The sequence below is a fragment of the Mangifera indica genome, chromosome 1 (genome assembly GCF_011075055.1).
Source record: "Mangifera indica cultivar Alphonso chromosome 1, CATAS_Mindica_2.1, whole genome shotgun sequence".
Classification (NCBI taxonomy): Eukaryota; Viridiplantae; Streptophyta; class Magnoliopsida; order Sapindales; family Anacardiaceae; genus Mangifera; species Mangifera indica.
The window spans coordinates 17,372,425-17,394,213 of NC_058137.1; the positions used below are offsets into that span (position 1 = coordinate 17,372,425).

The 21,789-nt window shown below is 34.6% G+C and overlaps 2 protein-coding genes across 4 annotated transcripts; one reads left to right on the plus strand and one right to left on the minus strand.

Annotated features, from left to right (window-relative positions):
• The first annotated feature begins 5,413 nt into the window (after nt 1–5,413).
• Nucleotides 5,414–20,386, plus strand: LOC123211298 (LMBR1 domain-containing protein 2 homolog A-like). 3 transcript variants are annotated; one of them, XM_044629928.1, is made up of 14 exons: nt 5,414–5,862; nt 6,095–6,183; nt 6,900–7,058; nt 7,304–7,517; nt 8,428–8,514; nt 8,595–8,734; nt 16,033–16,113; nt 16,218–16,282; nt 17,338–17,513; nt 18,049–18,179; nt 18,285–18,372; nt 18,841–19,054; nt 19,239–19,339; nt 19,561–20,386. In XM_044629928.1, exons 1-14 carry the CDS (start codon nt 5,695–5,697, stop codon nt 20,020–20,022), a joined length of 2,175 nt encoding a protein of 724 aa, XP_044485863.1. In that variant the 5' UTR covers nt 5,414–5,694; the 3' UTR covers nt 20,023–20,386. The 3 variants fall into 3 exon arrangements, with proteins under 3 accessions (XP_044485863.1, XP_044485878.1, XP_044485870.1); XM_044629935.1 differs by having other exon boundaries at nt 5,791–5,862; nt 6,095–6,164; XM_044629943.1 differs by lacking the exon at nt 6,095–6,183 and having other exon boundaries at nt 5,732–5,862.
• Nucleotides 20,387–21,132: 746 nt separating this feature from the next.
• Nucleotides 21,133–21,507, minus strand: LOC123219276. Its single transcript, XM_044641166.1, has one exon. It carries the CDS (start codon nt 21,505–21,507, stop codon nt 21,133–21,135), a length of 375 nt encoding a protein of 124 aa, XP_044497101.1.
• Between the last annotated feature and the right edge of the window lie 282 nt (nt 21,508–21,789).

Below are 21,789 nucleotides of genomic sequence, written 5' to 3' on the forward strand. Positions count from 1 at the left end.
CCAGCACCTATGGGCTTTCAACAGAAAAGTCATATTCATCACCCACGCAACAACTAAATCTAAATTATCTATTGACCAAATTATATTAATATATTTTTAAGTATATAGATAATATATTATTATATAATTTAATAATTTTAAATTAAAAAATAACATCTAATATAAGATAAAATATCATTTATATGTTTAATTATATACTTAAAAATATATACATATAATATTACTCTGTTAACACAAAATAATAATAATAATAATAAATTTAAGCTTAGCCTTATATTATAAAAGTAAAAGATAGTGGAAATATTATTATGCATGAACATAATAATAAAGCTTTGTAGTTAACATATTTTTCATATAATTAATGTCCAACATGCTTGCTTGCATCATAAGACATGCTTTTGTTGCATTTTCAATATATGTTAAAAAAAAAGGTAGAATGATTTTTTCTTATTCAAGATTTATCTATTTGATATTTTCTATTATAATTTTGAAAACGACATTTTTCTACTCATCATCTAATTATATCAATTAATTTTTGTTCTGATAGAGCATGAGGGTAATTTACCATGCACCCATCCATCATCCCTCTACCCCATCCTCTGCTTCCCTTGGCTAGCAGCAACCTACCATACCATATGACACACCAAACTTCATCCACTACACCCAAAATATTCTGCTCAAGCCACCAATTATCCCCCTCATTTTCTTGGAACACAATTGAAAACACAAACCAGAGTGTCGTAGAAAGCTGCAACTGGGGAGTCAAGCAACGGAACTAGGACTATCACTTTGAATTGGATAAACTCAAACCCGAAAGTTTGATTACAAGAAAAATGATTCAAATAGATCAAATTTTATATCTGAACCCAGTTTGGGTAGAAATCCTATTCGAGCTCGGGTTTGAACGTAAGTTGTTTTAGTCCAAAGCCCAAACAAAGCTGAATCTTGTAACAAGCGCTAGAGTTTTGTTACTCAACTGAAATATCCCTGAGGTAATTTGAGAGTTTTCAATAGGGTATAGCAGCAACTACTTCGGCTGATTTTGTTTATATGTAATTGGCAAATAAAATGAAAGGATTTAAACATGTCTCACTCTCCTCAAACTCGAAGGCATAACACGTTACCTTGAAATCTTTGGCAACCTGAAAACAAAAAAAAAAATCCCATAAAAAATAGTGTCATTAGATTAACTTTTAAGTTTATTGAACTCTAACAAAATTATCATAATATTTTAATTTGGCTTTGAGGAAGTGGATTCAATCATAGTTATGATCTTCAAAAAAGTTGATGACTTACATGGATGAGCTGGAGATTCTTCTGACTTCTTTATTAATATTTTAATATTTTATTTTTTATAAAAAAAATCATATAATATAACACACAATATACGATTGATAATTTAGTTTAATTTGATAATCGTTTAAACTGTAGCACAAATTAAAAAAAAATATATTTGAAAATTTTTTAACCTAAAGTAACTTAAATTAAATTATAATTTTTTAACAATTCAATTTGATTTTATTATATGAATTGAATTATACACATGCTCAATTAACTGAATTAAGAAGAGGAGTGGTTGACTTTTTCACCTACATGTAACTGCTCCACACACTCTTGCAAGCAATTACGTTCTTTGGTGGGAAAAATGTATATAGAGATAATGCATAAGTCCCATGCAACAACGTTCTTTATCAGAATTTGATAGTCTGGATGAATTGTTCATCTAAAAGATACTTCTTTGTTGTCCGTCCAACACTTAATGATGAGGGATAAGGATAGTTTTTATATTCCTATCAACTTAATTTTGATTCATATTTTATACGTCAATGGAATATTCAATATGTCTAATATTTGATGTTCAAAGTTTATGTTAATTTTTTTCTTGATTTACTGTTGAATTCATATTGGATCTGATTGTTCTTTAAAAAGAGAAAAATGATTTTAGGCTCTTTTGGTTTAAATTGATTGTTTAAATGAACTGAAAATGAAAAAAAATGGATTTATATAGACTATTTAAGAGTTAAATTTGATTTTGAATATATATTTCAAAATCTTTCAATCTTTCAATCGTTGGCCTGCCTACGGTCTATGGAAACTATTTGTCATTCAATTCTTCCATTAAATAGAAAATTCAGCTCATGCTCGGGCTTTGTAGTTCTTCGCTTATGCTTAACACCAAGTGAATTTGGGTTTTGTTTTAATTTTTTTTTTTTTAGTCAAATTTGTATTAGTTTTCTTAAATCCGTTTTTACTAAATGCATTTTGTAAGAAATTTGCTATCCAAATTTCTCATAAATTTGGATTATTTAAGTTCATTAATCTAAGTTATACAGTGTTCATTATAGAATTGAATTATTATTATGATTCAAAGTTTAGATACTTTTATGCATGATTAGGAATAAATGAAATTAATTATGATTTATATAATTTCTTAAATATGATATGCATAAGATTAGATATGGTGTGATTTGTATAAATTTTTTATTAATAATAAAATAACTACAACATCCTTTATTATATAAAAAATTTATATATTAATTATCATAAAATCACACATAGATCTATTATATAAATTGTAATTAATTATTATAAATTATAAATTTTTTATTTTATAATAATTTTTATTATATTTATATGATTAATTAAGGTGAAAAACAATTTATTTTTCACAATCTAACAATATAAATTAAGAAAAGAAATATAATTAAATAGTTTCTTTACACAAAAGCGCGCGCACACATATAGTTTTGGTGTTATCTTTTATATTGATAAAACATGGTATATGAATTTCTTTGCCTAATTTTTTTTGACATAATCATGAATATTTAATTTATTTACAATTATTCAATCTATGAGTTTTCCTGATGATATTTGTAATGTGTCTTATTTAAGTAGTGATAATTATAAAGTTTGAAAGAAAATAATTCTTCTCCAATTAAAGTGTACGAATATTGATTACGTCTTTTAAAAAGATGAATCACTTATACATACGAAAACTAATACTCAAACTGATACTATTATGTATGAACAATGAAAATGATCTAATCGTTTAACTATGAGGTTTAACAGAACATAAATATCAAATCACTTAAATATATAGATGGACAATTTGAGTTTTTAGATAAAACTATTATCAACACTCTTATGACAAAGTTATTATCAATAAAACTTGTCTATGTTAGAGTTGTGCATAAGTACATCATGTGGATGAGAGACACAGTGACTTAACTTAGGTCTTTTCAGATTGAGATGTTCAAATTTTTCGTTGTGCACTTTATAATGAATTTACTTCTATAATAATATGGACTTTTCAAATATTTTATAGCATGTCGGAAATATAAATTGGGCTTACAAGTGTGTAGATTAAAACCCATGTTACACAAAACCAATTGGCTTATGTTAAGGTCCAATCCACAACACTTATATACCACTCATTTTACTTAAGTTTATTAGATGTGAGACTCTTCTTTATGAGTCCTTAACACCCCCGCTTAAGTGCAAGCACCTAGGCTGTTAAACCTAGCCTTTTTGGCTCAGCCGATTTTTGGCTGGGTGCGTTGTCACTTGTATCTAGGAACACTTAGGCTGTTAAACCCGCTGTTCGGCTCGCGCTCTGATACCATGTCGGAAATATAAATTGGGCTTACAAGTGTGTAGATTAAAACCCATGTTACACAAAACCAATTGACTTATGTTAAGGTCCAATCCACAACACTTATATACCACTCGTTTTACTTAAGTTTATTAGATGTGGGACTCTTCTTTATGAGTCCTTAACATAGCACAAATGAGGAAAAATGGTCACTTAGCTTCTAACCATATGTGTTAAGAGAAAGAAAGACTATTCATGAAAATGAGGGAAAGTACATATACTGTAACACGAAGAAAGAAAAAGAAGCAATACATAAGCAAAAAGAAAAAATATCTATTTGAACTGAAAATGAGTCCAAGAGTTTTTATGTAAAAAGAAAAGACATGTAAAGAACATTTGGTGTAAGTTTATCACTTGGCTTGAGAAGAAAAGTAATCAAATCTTATTTATATATTAAAAATATAAATGGTTTGATTCGAAATCTTAAACTTTCAAGTTTAAATTATACTTTTATCTAATCTATAATTTAAAACGAGTTTTGTTCATAAACTTAGATGAGATACAGTTAAATGTGTAGATTGTTGCCTCTAATCGTTGAAGATTTTATAAGAAATTAGAATTAGATTTTTTATATATAATTAGTTAAATAATATTTATATATAATAAATAAAGTTTCATGAAATTGTATAGTTGTAATAACTTTGACCTCTATAATGGTTATCGATGTGTAGATATGAGAATTTAGCAACTTCACGAAATGAAACAAAAAAGAAACCAAGATTTTGAAGAGACTATACATATATATATATATATATATATATATATATATATATATAAAATAGCATATGGAACAAATTAAGAAATATGAAATTAATACAAATATATATATAATTGTACAATATTCCTAAAAATTTTAGGCCAAACAACTTATTTCCAATTAAGGTATAGTGAAAATCGAAACCTTACTAACTTTTGAAAATTTAAATATCTATTCATCGGTTAGTTTTCATTGTTACAGTCAGGAATAAAATCGTTATTTAAATATTTTTATTTAAATAAAGAAAAACTAATTTTTTTCAACCACTTAGTTTTAAAAACTAATTATTTATTACATCCTCAAATTTTGAAATATTGCATTTATACTTCAAAAACTTTATTCCATCTTTCTGACAACCATTCTTTCTGGCATTTCTTTCCGACAACTTTTCCCTCCCTCCATGGTGGTTTCTTAACGCAAAAACTATCGAAAATCTAGCAGAAATGGCCGAATTTTTATGCACGAATTTGTGCAAAAATTGCACAGATTCGTACAACGATCTATGCGTCAACAATGCACAAATCTGTCAGATGACGTTGCATAGATATGAGCGTTGTCCATGCAATGCTATCCGATTGATTTATGTGTCGACGATGCACAAATTGTCTTACAGATTTATGCGATTTTTGCACAGATCTGTGTATAAAAATTCGACCATTTAGATTAGATTTTTTATAGTTTTTATATAGGGAAACCACCATAAAGGGAGGGGAGAGCCATCAGAGAGGAACAATGGGAAGAATGACTCTTGGAAAGATGAAATAGAGTTTTTGAGGGTGTAATAGAATGTTTTAAAGTTTGAGTTAGAGAGAAATGATTAGTTTTTAAAATTAAACAAGAAAAAAGAAATAATTTTTCTTTTTTTAAATAAAAATATTTAAATAATAATTTTATTATTAACCGTAATAATTAAAATTAACAAATAAATAAATACTTGAATTTTTGAAAGTTAATGGACATTTTGGGTTTCCACTATACCGTGGGTGGGAATAAGTCATTTCGCCAAAATTTTAATACGAAAGATCTGAACCAGGGGACAATTCTCCTTACAAACGTCCGTTGTCTCTGGAGTTTTGACCAACATTGTGCTTTCACACCCACAAAACGCCATATTAGTATTAGCCCAAACCAAGATATCACCAACCTAGCTCCGTCGGTCCCACTTTAAAGCGTTTGTCGCCTGCAAAGGTTTTTTGTTAACCACCAATCCGCTCTTTCTAAATCTCCCGAGAGAGCGTGAGAAAGAAAACGAAATCGGAAGAAAATTTTACAGAAAGCTACAAACATGTGGGTTTTTTACCTGATCTCGCTGCCTTTAACCTTAGGCATGGTAATTTTCACGTTGAGGTACTTCGCTGGGCCTGAGGTCCCTCGTTACGTTCTATTCACCGTTGGATACGCCTGGTTTTGTTCTCTCTCCATCATCATCCTCGTTCCCGCCGATATTTGGACGGTACCTTGACAATTGCAGTTCTTGTTTATTTAATTTTGTGTTAATTAGGGTTGCATTTATAGAATTTTGTTTATTTTGCGTGTTGTTTGTGGTTGAATTGATTGAGTTTTGCGTTAATTAGAATCGTCTGCGTTTTTATCTCAATTTTGTATGAGTTCTAGGTGGGAGCTCTAGAATGTGCGCATATGTTGATTTGGTTTTGTTTATGTTAGTCTCTTTTTACATGTTTCAGACTATATCGCATCCACCTGATTATAATGGGAATGGAGGCATTTCATTCTTTTGGAGCTGGTCTTATTGGAGTACGTTTTTACTTACTTGGTATGCGATATGTAAACTTGTATACTTTGTATGTAAATTTCTTTGTTTATCCCTATGTGTTCTTTTAGGGTAATTAATCTACAGAATTATTGGTAACGCTTTAATGTATTTTATTGTTGAAATATGTCAAAAAGCTTTATGTGACTGCATTGTGCAGCATTAATTGGTAAAAGAGTTGGGTTTTTTTTTCAGAAATGTTGTTATCAGTCACTTTGGAACAAAGCTTTGTGGCATACTAAATTAGGAACTGTTTGACCAGTTGTAGTCAAAAACATAATTTGGTGCTTTTTAATGGATTATACATGTTATTTGATATGAACTGGAGTGAATTAACCTATGTGTTTTTAAACTTAGTGCATAGCTGATATGATCAGGATGTTTTTTTATAAGTTGCTTTTCATCTACTCTGAGTTTACAAGGATCGAAGAACTCATGTATACACATCTGCACATATATGTAGCTAATATCTTTTCCTTTGTATGTGTGTAAAGTACTTAAACCTTCTATAGCAGGATGTAGTTCTGAGTTCCTTTATCATGAAAGATAAAACTACCCAGTTAAAAGAAGGATGATTCATTGTTGTATGCTAACCTTTGTTCTTTCCTTGTATGATTGCTTGTTTTCTTGATATCTCTTCATGACATAATTTGCTATTTAATCTTCTGCTCATATATGCACATTTCCTCATTTTTTTAATCTATGCCTTTCCTAAACAGGGCTGTGGTGCCACTTATTCAGGGTTTTGAAGATGCTGGTGACTTCACTGTGACAGAAAGATTGAAGACTAGTGTACATGTTAACTTGGTCTTTTATTTAATTGTGGGATCCATCGGCCTTTTTGGACTTATTCTTCTCATTGTGATGCACAAGAATTGGTTCATTTTCTTTCTTTTCCTAAAGTTGATTTATTTGTTGTCTGATGGGTTTAATCTAAATTTAGCACCCATTTCTGTGATAAAAATATTTACTCTCATTGCTTTATGTTCTCTGTAATTTTTACCAAATATGTTGGATGCACTATGAAAGTCAGGGATTCCAAAAATATTCACTGGATATGGTTTTTCCTTTTCTTGCTTGTGTAATATGATGTTATATCTTGGTTGATATTCTTATTGAACAGGAGCGGAGATGTTCTTGGTTTTGCTATGGCATGCTCAAATACGTTTGGGCTTGTTACTGGTGCATTTCTGCTTGGTTTTGGTTTGAGTGAAATTCCCAAAAGCTACTGGAAAAATGCAGATTGGACCATCCGTCAAAAAATTCTTTCTCATAAAATTGCTAAAATGGCTGTGAAACTTGATGATGCTCACCAAGATCTTTCAAATGCTATTGTAGTAAGTTCTATATATGATTTTTTTATGCTGGATTTTCCTTTTTCCTTTTTACACGATATAATGGAAATATATTTCTAGTGTAGAACCTCTTTTTTTTTTTTTTTTTTTCTGGGCTTTAAAGTCCAGTTTCATTTTCTGTTGCCTTATCTTCAGCCTTTCTTGATAATGTTCTATTCTTAATTTTTTTTGATTTATTTCATGATCATTCATCCAGCTAGAATATATTGCCTGTAGGCGTAAATCTTTCCACTTTGCAGTCAGTTTTAAATTCATTAATTACATGTAAACGAGAACTTTGTGTTTTAGTTTTGTTTTGTGAAACCATCTTATGCAACTATCCTCAAGTCCTATTGAAATTCATTTTGCTTCAGAGATATCTATGGGTCATGCATGGATTTGTAATTTTTTACTAAATAGACACGCATAGAAATTATATTGTCTACAAGTAGGTAGGTTTCTTGTCCATTGTTCATTTTATTCTCATGTTAATACTTTTTTGTTCACTTTTATTCTTATAAAATGTGGAAAGTGTCATTTTGCGACCTACGTAAAGACAATTTGGAAAACTTTAATATTAAATACAGTGATAAATTATCTGACATTACTACCACTAAGCTGAAAGTACCACATATGTATGGTCATAGTAAGAGATTTCAAACACTTGTGCATGTTTTTGTGTTTCTAGGGAAGAAATTGTCCAATTAGCTAAGTTTCTTTTATTTAGCTATGTTCAGTTCCTTCTTGCCAGCAATTTTTTTGGCCTTTTAGTATAGTTTTTTAGGACTTACTGGTGAGCAATTCGATTTATGGTGTATCAGGAAAAAGGACTCATTCTATTTTTTGTTATTTGTACAAATTAATATGTTGTTCTATGGTTTTTTCTTTTTTGATTGATGATTTATCTGAACAGGTAGCTCAAGCAACATCAAATCAAATGTCCAAGCGTGATCCTCTTAGACCTTACATGAATGTTATTGACAATATGTTAACTCAAATGGTATTACGTGTTATCAGAATTTTCAAACAACAATAGTTCCGTCAAAGTGCTTGTTTTAATAATTTCTATTTTATTACCAGTTTAGACAAGACCCATCTTTTAAACCACAAGGTGGAAGATTGGGGGAAAATGATATGGACTATGACACTGATGAGAAATCAATGGCAACTCTAAGGTGTCATCTTCGAGGAGCTAGAGAGCAGTATTATCGATATAAAAGGTATACTTGATCATAAAGTTAAGTATTTGCAATGTGGTCATTAATTCCTTCTAAATCCTTATATGTCAATATTTGTTCTTTTGATACCTTACCATGTTCTTCTAAGACTACTTTGCAATGTCCTCAAGTTATGGGCTATCTTTAGATTTTCCTATATGTGCATGAAAAATAGCTTCATCATCTGTTATATTCCAAGTTTAAACCTGTACATTTGAAGTGCATGTTTTTTTAAACCATTATGTGACACATGGTTGTGGTAAAGTTTGAGCCTTCTATAAATTATCCTTAATTTTATGCCTCTTTTCTTGTTTAAATTCTAACAAAGAGTATCTGTCCCAGTGAAGACGTCAAATTTTGAGGGGGCTTTCTATTTAACTTCTTATAGCAAAGATTTTGAAATAATTTGAAGCTAGAGAAAAAAAAAAGTAACCTTGTGTGTTCTCCTCAATTTTCTTTTACTAATATTTTGTGAAGAAAAGATGGATCTCTGTTAGGACTAATGTATACATAACACGCAGGAAAAAGCACTCTGAAGAAAGGAAATCAAAAGGCAACAGCACAAGGGGACAGGTGTCACTCCAGCAGGCTCCAAGTCCTTTAGAACCAACAAAGGACAACAGAGCTACAGACAACCTTTGCAGAAACGGTTAAAGGGATATAAAAGAGAAAGAGGGAGGAAAAAAGGGGGAAGGAAAAAAATCAGAGAATGGAGGGGAATTGAGGGAAGAGCAGACCTCTTGAAGGCTGCAGGCTGTTTTCTTATTATTAAGTTTGTTTTTTATTTCCGTAATTGGCGTTTCCAGAGAGTAGCTTAAGAATTATAAGTTTCTGTAATCGGAAAACACGGTTTATTTTTCATCCAGTAATTTCATTAGACTTTTATATCATCTTGCTAAACATACATAGTTCTTTATTACACATTGAGAATATTGGTTTTTCCTTTTAAGTTTATCTCAGCTATTTTCATTACATCTTCTTGTGGGATCCTGAGTTTCTGCGTTGAGGCAGCAGTGCCTGCTTCTTGTGATTCCTTAGCCTGTAATCCTATTGCTGTTGGCAACGATCCTTGGGAGTCCCTCCAGGTACCTAACAAACTTGGTATCAGAGCAAATGACTAGGATGGAGGCAAGGGTAGATGGATTGGAAGAAGAAGTGGCGTCCATGAAAGGAAGGTTGGAAGGGCTTGACAGAAGAGTAGAGAGCATGAGCGGTAATGTGGAGGAAATTAAAGGCAGAATGCAAGGGGTGGAAACAGTAATGGAGACAATGAAAGAATACTTGAGGGAAGTGAGGGAACGTTTGGTGGTGAAGGATAGTGGACCATCTGACAAAGGCAAAGCAACCATGGAGACGCCACCAACTCCTACGCATACATCACCAACGAGGGAAGTTACGCCTCCACCAACAATGGGGGCAGAAGAGCCAGAACAAACCGAAGGAGCCAGAGAGCAGAGGACTGAAGTGGGGGATAATACAGGAGGTGTTCGACGTGAACTGATTCATCGACGTCTGGAGCTACCGGTGTTTGTCGGAGACGACCCGGTAGGGTGGGTTTTTCGAGCGGAGCATTATTTCTCTGTCAATCAACTTTCAGAACAGGAGAAACTAATAGCAGCTGGCGTATGCATGGATGGCAAGGCGTTAAGGTGGCTCCAATGGAACGAAACCCGGCAACGGTTCGCTAACTGGACAGAACTAAAAAGGGAAATGCTACTAAGATTTCGTCCAGCACAAGAAGGGTCTCTATATGAGGACCTCATGGCGCTGCGACAAATGGGAACAGTGGAGGAGTATAGAAGTTGGTTTGAGGCCATTTCTGCACCAATAGAGGACGCCGCCGAGGAAGTCTTACTATCAGCCTTCATGAACGGACTGAAGAAAGAAATACGGGCAGAAGTAAAACTCTTTCGCCCGACGACGCTGAAGGAGGCGATGTTGAGAGCACAGGAGATTGAGGAGAAAAATCGGATTATTGACGCCCGACCCGGAACCTATACTACCCATTTAAACTACAGAACTCGGACTTCCAACCCAACTTGCTCTTACCTCACCAGCCCAAATCCAAGACCACCCCATACACCAACCCATGCCCAAACGAACGGCCCACCATCGCAGCCCAACATGCGAACCGATCGACCCATTTCAAGCTTCCAGACCGCCCCACAGACCGGATCAAACCGGCCCCTAAATAACACCAATTTCGCATCCAATTCCAAAATCTCTCCAGCAGCAGATATTAGGGCAGATTTGTCTATCAAGGGAACACCCAGCTCCGTTGCGTCAGCTAATCAATCGCCACAGGAACGCCGATATCGGAGACTCTCCGACGAAGAGTTCCGATCAAGGTTGGAGAAGAGACAGTGTTTTCGATGTGATGAAAAGTTCTTCCCAGGGCACCGATGCAAACTTAGACAACTCCGAATCATGGTGGCGTCTGAAGAAGAAGAGGACATAGAGGCAGAAAACTTGATAGAAGAGGAGGAGACGACTCTAGAAGAAAAGGAGCTGGAGCTGTCTTTGAACAGTAGCTCGGTAGTCGGAATATGTAGTCCGAAAACAATCAAATTTTTAGGGAGGATCCAAGGAAGGAAGGTTGTGATTCTCCTTGATAGTGGGGCAACCCACAACTTTATTTCTCAGAAATTGGTTATGGAACTACCATTAGAGGTGTCACCCGTGAAGTTTACAGTCACTTTGGGAGATGAACGAAGGGTCCAAGGATTAGGGAGATGCGACGGAGTTGAGATCGAATGTCAGGAGATTAAAATAATTCAGAGTTTTTTCCCTTTTGAGCTGGGAAGCGTAGATGTAATCTTAGGAATGGATTGGCTCTGTAGATTGGGGGAGGTGAAAATTAATTGGAAATCCCAGACAATGAAATTCGAATGGGGAGGACGGCGTGTGGAGCTGAAGGGAGATGTCTCTTTATGCAGAGTTGAATCCTCCCTGAAGGCTATAGTAAACTCAATGAGGGAAGGTGGAGAAGCATATTGGGTGGAGTTCAGGGGATTGACGCAGAAGGGAGAATTTAATCCACAGCATTTAGAACCATGCCTGAAGGAGCTGATAGAGGGGTACCAACATCTCTTTCGTGAACCCACTAACCTGCCTCCGAGAAGAACTCAAGATCATGCTATTAGACTTTTGCCCAATGCTCTGCCCCCAAATATCCGACCTTACAGGTACCCACATTTTCAGAAAAATGAGATAGAAAGAATTGTTCAAGAGATGCTTACAGCAGGGGTAATTAGGCCAAGTGTGAGCCCGTTTTCTAGTCCCGTATTATTAGTAAAGAAGAAAGATGGGGGATGGAGATTTTGTGTCGACTATCGCGCTCTCAACAAGGTTACTATTCCAGACAAATTTCCGATTCCTGCCATTGATGAATTGTTCGACGAATTGGCTAGAGCAGTAATTTTTAGTAAGCTAGATCTGAAATCAGGCTACCACCAGATTCGGGTTAGAGACGAGGATATTGAGAAAACGGCCTTTCGTACACACGATGGGCATTACGAATTTCTCGTGATGCCATTTGGTCTCTCAAATGCACCTGCAACTTTCCAGGGGGTAATGAATGAGATTTTTAGACCGTATTTAAGACGGTTTGTTCTTGTTTTTTTTGACGATATTCTGATTTATAGCAAAGATTTTGGGGAACATACAAGGCATCTTCGGATAGTGCTGGAGTTGATGAAGGACCATCAATTGGTTTTAAATTTCAAAAAGTGTTCTTTTGGGCAGAGGAAAATAAGCTACTTGGGCCACATAGTTTCGGCAGAAGGGGTGGAAGCAGATCCGCTTAAAATTCAAGCAATGAGAAATTGGCCTATTCCGAAAGACTTACGAGAGCTGAGAGGATTCCTGGGTTTAACAGGATATTATCGAAGGTTCGTTCAAGGGTATGGAAAAATCGCAGAACCACTCACGAGATTGTTAAAAAAAGATTCTTTTGTTTGGAGTGACGAAGCCACCCAGGCATTTGAAAGATTAAAGCAGGTGATGTCGTCAGCTCCTGTATTAGCCTTGCCAGATTTTTCGAAAGAATTTGTTATAGAAACAGATGCATCAGGGGTGGGATTGGGTGCTGTTCTTATGCAAGATAAGAGGCCGGTAGCTTATATCAGTAAGGCGCTTTCGATTCAGAACAGAAACAAATCCGTATACGAGAGGGAGCTAATGGCGATTGTGATGGCATTCCAGAAATGGCGTCACTACTTGTTAGGAAGGCATTTCAAGGTAAAGACAGACCAACGGAGTCTTCGGTTTCTGACTGATCAACGAGTTATCGGAGCTGACCAGCAGAAATGGGTAATGAAAATGCTTGGGTATAACTTTGAAATTTTGTACAAACCAGGAATTGAAAATAAAGCAGCAGACGCCCTCTCTCGGAAATCAGAGACGGATGGGGAAATTTGGGCAGTCTCCACAACACAAATAATGGGCTTGGAAGAGGTTGAACGGGAAATTTCAGAGGATGAGAAACTTAGGGGAATAATACAGGATCTGCTGACGAATCCCAACTCCCATGAAGGCTACAAGTTACAGAAGGGAAGATTACTTTATCAAGGAAGGTTGGTCCTTTCAAAAACTTCTTCCTTCATTCCTGTTTTTCTAACAGAATTCCATGCATCTCCGTACGGTGGACATTCTGGATTTTTTCGCACCTATAAACGAATTTCCAGTGTGCTTTATTGGGAAGGGATGAAAGCTACTGTGAAGAGATTTGTATCAGAATGTGAAACTTGTCAGCGGATGAAATTCGAAGCAGCATCTCCGGCGGGACTGCTGCAACCACTGCCCATCCCCACCAAAGTCTGGGATGATATTTCTATTGACTTCATCACAGGCCTTCCAAAAACGCCACATGCAGACACCATTTTAGTGACAGTTGACAGGATGACGAAATATGCACATTTCTTGGCACTAAAACACCCTTTCACAGCTGCGGAAGTTGCCAGGAAATTCATACAAGAAATAGTGAAGTTGCATGGTTTTCCTCGATCAATTGTTTCTGATCGCGATCGACTTTTTATGAGCCAATTCTGGGCTGAAATTTTTAAAGCTGCAGGTACCACACTCAAGTTTAGTTCGGCGTACCACCCTCAAACCGACGGGCAGACGGAAGTAGTAAATCGAAGCCTAGAAACCTACTTGCGGTGCTTCTGCTTTCGTCAACCTAAGCGATGGCTAAAATGGCTCCCATGGGCGGAGTATTGGTTCAATACATCTTACAACGCATCCGCCGGCATGACACCCTTTAGGGCATTGTATGGCAGAGAACCACCGGCATTACTAAGATGGGTCGAAGAGGTATCGAAGATAGAAGAAGTCAACAAGATGATTGAAGAAAGGAATGCGGTGCTCGACGAACTCAAAGACAACTTGAGGAAAGCTCAGGAAAGAATGAAAAAACATGCTGACAAAGGCAGAAGAGATATCCAATATTCAGTGGGTGATTATGTGTTCCTAAAAATCCAACCATATCGTTTCAGATCATTAGCGAGCCGAGCAAATGAAAAACTCAGTCCTAGATATTATGGTCCTTTCGAGATACTACAGAGGATTGGATCAGTAGCTTACCGTTTGAAATTACCTCCTACCGCAAAAATTCATTCAGTATTCCATGTTTCACAATTGAAGAAAAGAGTTGGTCCAACAGTAACCTGCCAACCTCTCCCTGAATGCTTGACCGACGATGGAGAACTACAAGTGCAGCCATCAGCAATATTACAACATCGGTACTCTCAGCATGGGGAACTGGAAATTCTAGTGAAATGGGAAGGCCTCCCTGACTGTGAGAATACCTGGGAATTATTCACAACCTTCAGCAACCTCTTTCCACAGTTTGACCTTGAGGACAAGGTACCTTTCGATGGGAGGGGAAATGTTAGGACTAATGTATACATAACACGCAGGAAAAAGCACTCTGAAGAAAGGAAATCAAAAGGCAACAGCACAAGGGGACAGGTGTCACTCCAGCAGGCTCCAAGTCCTTTAGAACCAACAAAGGACAACAGAGCTACAGACAACCTTTGCAGAAACGGTTAAAGGGATATAAAAGAGAAAGAGGGAGGAAAAAAGGGGGAAGGAAAAAAATCAGAGAATGGAGGGGAATTGAGGGAAGAGCAGACCTCTTGAAGGCTGCAGGCTGTTTTCTTATTATTAAGTTTGTTTTTTATTTCCGTAATTGGCGTTTCCAGAGAGTAGCTTAAGAATTATAAGTTTCTGTAATCGGAAAACACGGTTTATTTTTCATCCAGTAATTTCATTAGACTTTTATATCATCTTGCTAAACATACATAGTTCTTTATTACACATTGAGAATATTGGTTTTTCCTTTTAAGTTTATCTCAGCTATTTTCATTACATCTTCTTGTGGGATCCTGAGTTTCTGCGTTGAGGCAGCAGTGCCTGCTTCTTGTGATTCCTTAGCCTGTAATCCTATTGCTGTTGGCAACGATCCTTGGGAGTCCCTCCAGGTACCTAACAATCTCACTTTTCTAACTGCTTTTGGGATGCCCCATGATGAAATTCCTAGTGATCTATTATGTGCTGCATCTAGTAAAAAGTATTATTTATGACATGGTTATAGTCATGCATATAATGTGATAGGACATCTAATGTGGGTTCTTTTGTCCTGACACAATAGAAGGTTGTGGATGCACTTACATCAAAACAATGATCTGTAACTTATTGTGCTGGAAAGTTAAACCCTCTACTCTGGATGGTCCAGTTGGTGACTGGGTTGACAGCGATCACTGAGATATGGTTGTACTGGTTGCATAAGCCTCCTTAGATCTCATCTAGTAATGCTTATATGGTGTTGGGATACTTGAATGTGTAGAAGGGGATAAGAATGAAGTCTATCAAACATTGTTCTTGTCTGCTCCATTCAACATAAATTTGGAAAACAAAATGTGCGTTTTGACATAACAATAATCATGAATCAGTTTTATAGAAAGAACCCAATCAATCATTTTGGTAATTTGAATCAGAATGCTGGCAGTCTTGATCATATTTATTAATAGTATTTCTCTTTTATTGTGCCTGAGATGTCAATCTCTTTGTATTATACATTGTTTTATTCCATTTTTCACATTATTGGTAATTTGGTTTTATGCTTCCATGCGAAAATATTTTCTGCTGTATGCTATTGATGTAACTTTGTGCAATTGTTCTAACAATGGCTGTAGGTGTTTTTCATGGTAGAAAAATATTTGGTAATATTAATAAGTTTTGCAGCACTACTTTACTCAGCTTGATTGTATTTGTTTGATCATTTTGTATTAGTTTTGCAGTGAGTATATGACTTGTGTCATGGAAGCCTTAGAACTGGAAGATACAGTAAGAAATTATGATCGACGCAATGCTACTGGATGGTTTGCACCTAAATATGTTCTCATAATAATTTTCTCTATGTGCCTTTATAAATGTTCTAGTTTGCTCCCTGTTGACATTAAATGTAAATTTAATGTCATTTCAGGAAATATATTTCAAGCTTTAGACCAGTTCGAACTGGAAAAATTGGGGGTGTCTTTGATACAATAGGTAATTGCTAGTTTATATACCCCATTGTTTTTTTGAAATTGTAACTTCTCATTGGTGGATCATTGAGCTTCAATGTGTGAAGAATCTCTTGGTTGTTTCAATCATTCCTAGTTATTTTGTTTTTTAAAAATAGAATCCCAAGTTCAAAGACAATACTTTAATTTTCATACATGGATGCACACAGTAGAAGCACAGTTGTTATGTTACTGTATTTGCAAAGGTGGAGAGGAGCTTGAATTTCTGTAAAAGGTCTAAAAGGTGATTCTGATATTGGTGGATTGGGTTTTTTTTTTTTTTTTGTTTTATTTGATATTTTACATGCTCTTATTGCTGAGAACTGTTGTCCAGAGTTGAAGAGAATTTAAGCGAAAGAGCAAAACAAGAGGAGAGGAACTAGGCGACCATGTCTTTAATAGGTCAAAGAGCTATTGATCTCAAACATGCTAGGAAAGTAAAATACTTATGTGATATAGGTCTACCAAAATTCATTTGGGTGTCTGTTTTGGCTAAGCAACCTGTTAAAGTGTGTGATGGCTACGTTAAAATCCAAGAAAAGATAAATCCAGGAAACTAACTTATGATGACACTTTTAAGTTAAAATAAATTTACATACAGATTTTATTTTTTAAAATATGGTCTTACCTTTGAATATGAAAGACCTGAATTGCCATCAATGATGGAAAATAAAGACACAGTTAATATCGATTACTTAGATAGTATCTCTAAAAAAGATATTGGTCTTGGCCTGTTGATTGTTTCAAATTTTGTGTTCCAAAACTAAACATACCAGCTGGATCCTTTCACTGTGTATACATCAATTCGTATGATGAAAATTGCTGTGCACACTTTTGCTGTAATTGTAATTGTATATACAGTTTCTTCTGGCTTGTTTTGCAGTTTCTTACCATTTTTAATGCTCATATGTTGGCTTCTTTGTTTTATTACATTTGTGCTCCTTTGTTATTTTGCTTTTGTGCTGTATCCTGACCAATGATAAACTATTTGACTATAGGTCTTCTAATGTTTTACTTTAAATATATGGTGGTTCTTTGCAGAGTTTATTTGGAAATGTATTTTAAGAAAACAAATTGAGAAGCTTTTGGCCATCGTATTTGGTACCATGACAGCTGCTATTCTGTTAGCGGAGGCCACACTTCTGCCTAGTGGAGTTGATCTCTCTCTTTTCTCTATACTTATAAACTCTGTGAAATCAGAAGAGGTGTTTGTTCAGGTAATTTTCTTATGTTGCATCTTTCCTCTCTCTCTCTTTCTAAAGATACAAGATATGAGTCATATGTGATATTGCCTCTGCTGCATATTGGTAACAATTCTATATTTATCCAGAAGTTAATGTCACGTATCTAAACTTGCTGTAGGATCCATCATAGATTATACAATTTGAAGAATCTGGATGTTTTTCCAAGTTTACAAGCTATGCATTTCTTATTTCAAATCTAAAACTTGTTTCTAGTTCAAGTATAGCAACTAGACTATCAAATCCTTTACATTTTCCATTTCCATTTTCTTTTACATTATTCAACATAGCAGTGTTCAATAATTTCCAACTGTAAATTAAGAATGATAATACAGAGTTCTTTTCTTTTTTGGTTCTGTACTGAACGATCATGAAATATACATTGATCATTCCTTATGATTAATATTTTACTAGTTTGTGATATATTTTTAATTTTACTCTCATACTTAAATTTTGTTATATTTTACTTCTTTTTATTCTTCAATCTCTCACACTGTTATCTTTTTCCCAGATATTTGCCTTTGTACCTCTGATGTATATGTGTGTCTGCACATATTACTCATTGTTTAAAATTGGAATGTTAATGATTTACTCGTTGACACCTTGGCAAACAAGTTCAGTCAACTTGCTTATGATATGCTCGTAAGTGTTTCCTCATTACTTTGTCATCATAATTTGAAACTTTGCCTTATTAAATATTTTTCATACCAAGGAAATTCCATATATTTTACTGTTACATTCTGTTAGGATGGTTGCTCGATATGCTCCTCCAATTTCATACAACTTCCTCAATCTTATTAGTCTTCGTGATGGGCGCAAAACTATATTTGAAAGGGTAAATTTCTCATTTTTATATTGATGGCTTCTCTATTTCTTTTTTAACCTTTTATTTCTTGTCTTTCTTCCTAAATTATTCAAATTCTATGTCACTATGTATGACAGCATATAAAGCACCATTTTTATTTTGGTCTAGTGCTTTGTTTTTCTTGCTTTTGGTGGACAGGGACACCAAAAAGTGGTCCTGTGTAGAAATTAGAAAATAACTACTATGCAAATTGTATACCCCAAGACATATTACCCGAACTGGTATACCACCGCAAAATTGAAAGGAAAATATGATAGTTGTTTTCAATTAGATGTGTTTAATGAGTGACTTATTTCTTTTTCATATGTGTTTAATGAGTGACTGATTTCATTTCCATGATCACAAGTTAAAAATAATTTTTTTTTTTTTTTGGTTTATACTGGAATTTCATTGGGATTTTACTAATTACCTTCATGAATAAAAAATTTCTAATCGCAGCGGATGGGGAACATTGATAGTGCTGCCCCTTTTTTTGGAAAAGGGTTTAACAAAATTTATCCACTAATTATGGTTATATACACCCTGTTGGTTGCAAGCAATTTTTTCAACCGGGTAATTGATTTCTTTGGGAGTTGGACAAGATTTAGATTTCAAACGGAGACAGAGGAAATGGATGGATTTGATCCATCTGGATTAATTATTTTACAGAAAGGTAAGCACATACCCATATCTGCTTGGTAGCCCATTCAATTCATTTTGATAAAAGATTACCATCTATTATTATATCATGTGTATTTCATAACAATTTGTGTATTTCTTTGCTTTTGTTGCTAAACTAATGTGCTGAGTATTGCTAATTTGATTAAAATATTTGAAATATGTGTACACTTTTTCAGAGCAATCTTGGCTTGAAAAAGGGCATAGAGTTGGTGATAATGTTGTTCCACTGGCAAGAAATTTTAACAGCACTGATATCGAGATTGGCAGCAATAGCACAGTATGTAAACGTACTCTTTTAAGAGATGGATGCAGTCCTTTGTCTTGTTTTTATAGCCTTTCAATTTTGTTTGTTTTGAATTTCCAATCTCTTCAAATTTTAGGGGCAAAGAGTTGGTTAAAATGATTGACATCATCATTTCATTGTCATCATCTATTTTATTTCCAATTGACCAAGTACTGATAATATTAAACATTCTAATTTGGAATAAACATTTTCAGGATTCAAGTGCCCTTGATATGAAGGCGACAAGAAGTTTAGTAACTAATGGTGACAAGGGAACTCCATCAAAATCTTCAAAAGAAGCAATGAACAACAAATATGCTGCAGTGAGAGAACAGAGTAAACAATCGTCTGGTACGAAAGCATTGGAGCAAAATAATGCATCTTCTAAGGTCTCCTTGCTTAATGGAGGAAACTCCTCTGGCAACACAACTGGAGGACCATCTAGTCTTGCCTTGAAATGGAATTCAATGAAGACAGGTTTCCAAAGTATTAGAGCGAATATAGGTGCCAAAAAGTTTCTTCCTTTACGCCAAGCACAAGAAACTAATTTAATCTCTCATGATAACTCATTGGAGTCCCTTGACGAGATATTTCAGAGATTGAAACGACCATCATCTTCAGACCATGAACATGCTGAAGAAGATGAAAATGATGATATTTCAAGCCCCGTGAGATAATTTAAAGATTCCCTCATGCAAAATGAACTTGCTTTTCGTGGAAAGTATGGGCACATATACAGGTTCTGATTGGCTTAACTTGAAGCATGCTCCAAAAGTTCTTGTGTAGCCGAATCCTCAACTGCAGTTGAAGCTGGGGATAATGTTCCGTTGTGGTAAGATGGTGTACCTATCGACAAATTAAAAACTTTAGATGATAGAAAAGAGAAAATTGAAAAAGCTTCATTCATAGAAAGGAAATTTTGGGAAAACTGTAATGAACCACACTTGACAGACGCTCCCCTAGTTGGGGAGCTGACTCTGGCAACAGAACACAACAATTTCTGAAGAAAATACATCTGAAATGAACTGAAGTTTGGCAGCATTCTAATTTCTATGAATTTGTAAACCAAAAAAAAAAAAAAGGAATCTAAAAAATTATGTCATTTATAGCTAATTAGCAGAGTTTATTATTACTTTACAGTTTGTTTAAATAGTGAGTGTTGTGGTTGTTATTTTATTTTTATTCAAAATCAAAGTGATAAAGTTTTTGAACACTTCTTTTTTATCACTAAAACGGTGTTTTCACCCTTTTAGTGATATACTTTGAAAATAATCCATGTAATTTTTATCTTCATTCTATCTCTGGGCTTCAGTTTCTATCTCTATATTTACTCCTTAATTTGGACAACTAATATATGTGAAGGTCAGTTAATTTACTTCAGCAAAACAAAGACTGTTTAGTTAAGAATTATTAACTTATTGACTTTTTAGGTTCAGATTTGTTTCATACTTTAAAGTTGGATTCAAATCGAATTTATTTGATTTCACGTTGTGATTTATTTTATAAAATATCCAGATCTCATCATCAAACTCCATTGTTATTCCTGAGAAAGTTACCTGAATTTCACCAAACAAGCAAGCAAATCCCTTCAATTAATTTTATTCTCCTATACTAGAATGTATATCAAGTGCAAATATAATTACCACTCCTGCCTAAAAAATCTCAATTTTCCTGTATTCACCATCAGAAATTTAGGAAACATGAACGATTAAACACACCTAATTCATCATAATATCAGGATTATAACAAACAAAATAACTTCTAAAAATTAATGTAGAAATCACAATTTATAAACCCCGATGAAGCAACTTTGACCAAAACCCTTTCTTCTTCTTCGCATTCTCAACGTCTCCCATATAGTTTCTTGGAACGACAGCAATTGATCTACTCTTTTTCAACCCATTACCATCACTCCACATCAACGATACCGACCCCATCACCTCCGAAACCTTTCGGTGATGCTTCGAACTCACAGGCGGAGAAGGAGGCGACACATCGTTGAATGATGAAGAACAATTCGAAGAATTAGGTGAGGCAACAATTGTGATCTTCTTCTTCTGCAAAAGAGACAACCTTTCTCTAAGACAATATGGACAAACCCCGGAAGCTTGTTTGTGGTTTTGATGCTTCCTGCAAGTCTCTTGTGATTCTGAACAACCCATTTTCTCGATTGGATTTCTCTGTCAACTTTAGTTTAATTGCTCTTTCTTCTCTTCAAACTGTTTATTTTTTTTTTTTGCTTATGTATATATTATATAGAAAGACAAATCACATAAAACAATGTACTTTTCCAACCATATTACATATTCCAAATTGACATAACAAATTATTCCTAAATTAAATTCGGTAAATTATTAAATTGATGAAGATGGAAGATTTGTTAGCCAGGTGAAGGGTTATGATTGGAGAGTTGTGAATTGGGTTGGCGTAGGGCGTGGGAAGAA

Excerpts from the sequence above, each read along its gene's own strand:
- LOC123211298 (XM_044629928.1), top strand. The coding sequence starts at position 5,695 with ATGTGGGTTTTTTACCTGATCTCGCTGCCTTTAACCTTAGGCATGGTA. Across the intron at positions 16,114-16,217 it reads CGACGCAATGCTACTGGATG|GAAATATATTTCAAGCTTTA; the intron begins GTTTGCACCTAA and ends ATGTCATTTCAG. Across the intron at positions 16,283-17,337 it reads GGGTGTCTTTGATACAATAG|AGTTTATTTGGAAATGTATT; the intron begins GTAATTGCTAGT and ends GGTTCTTTGCAG.
- LOC123219276 (XM_044641166.1), bottom strand. The coding sequence starts at position 21,507 with ATGGGTTGTTCAGAATCACAAGAGACTTGCAGGAAGCATCAAAACCAC.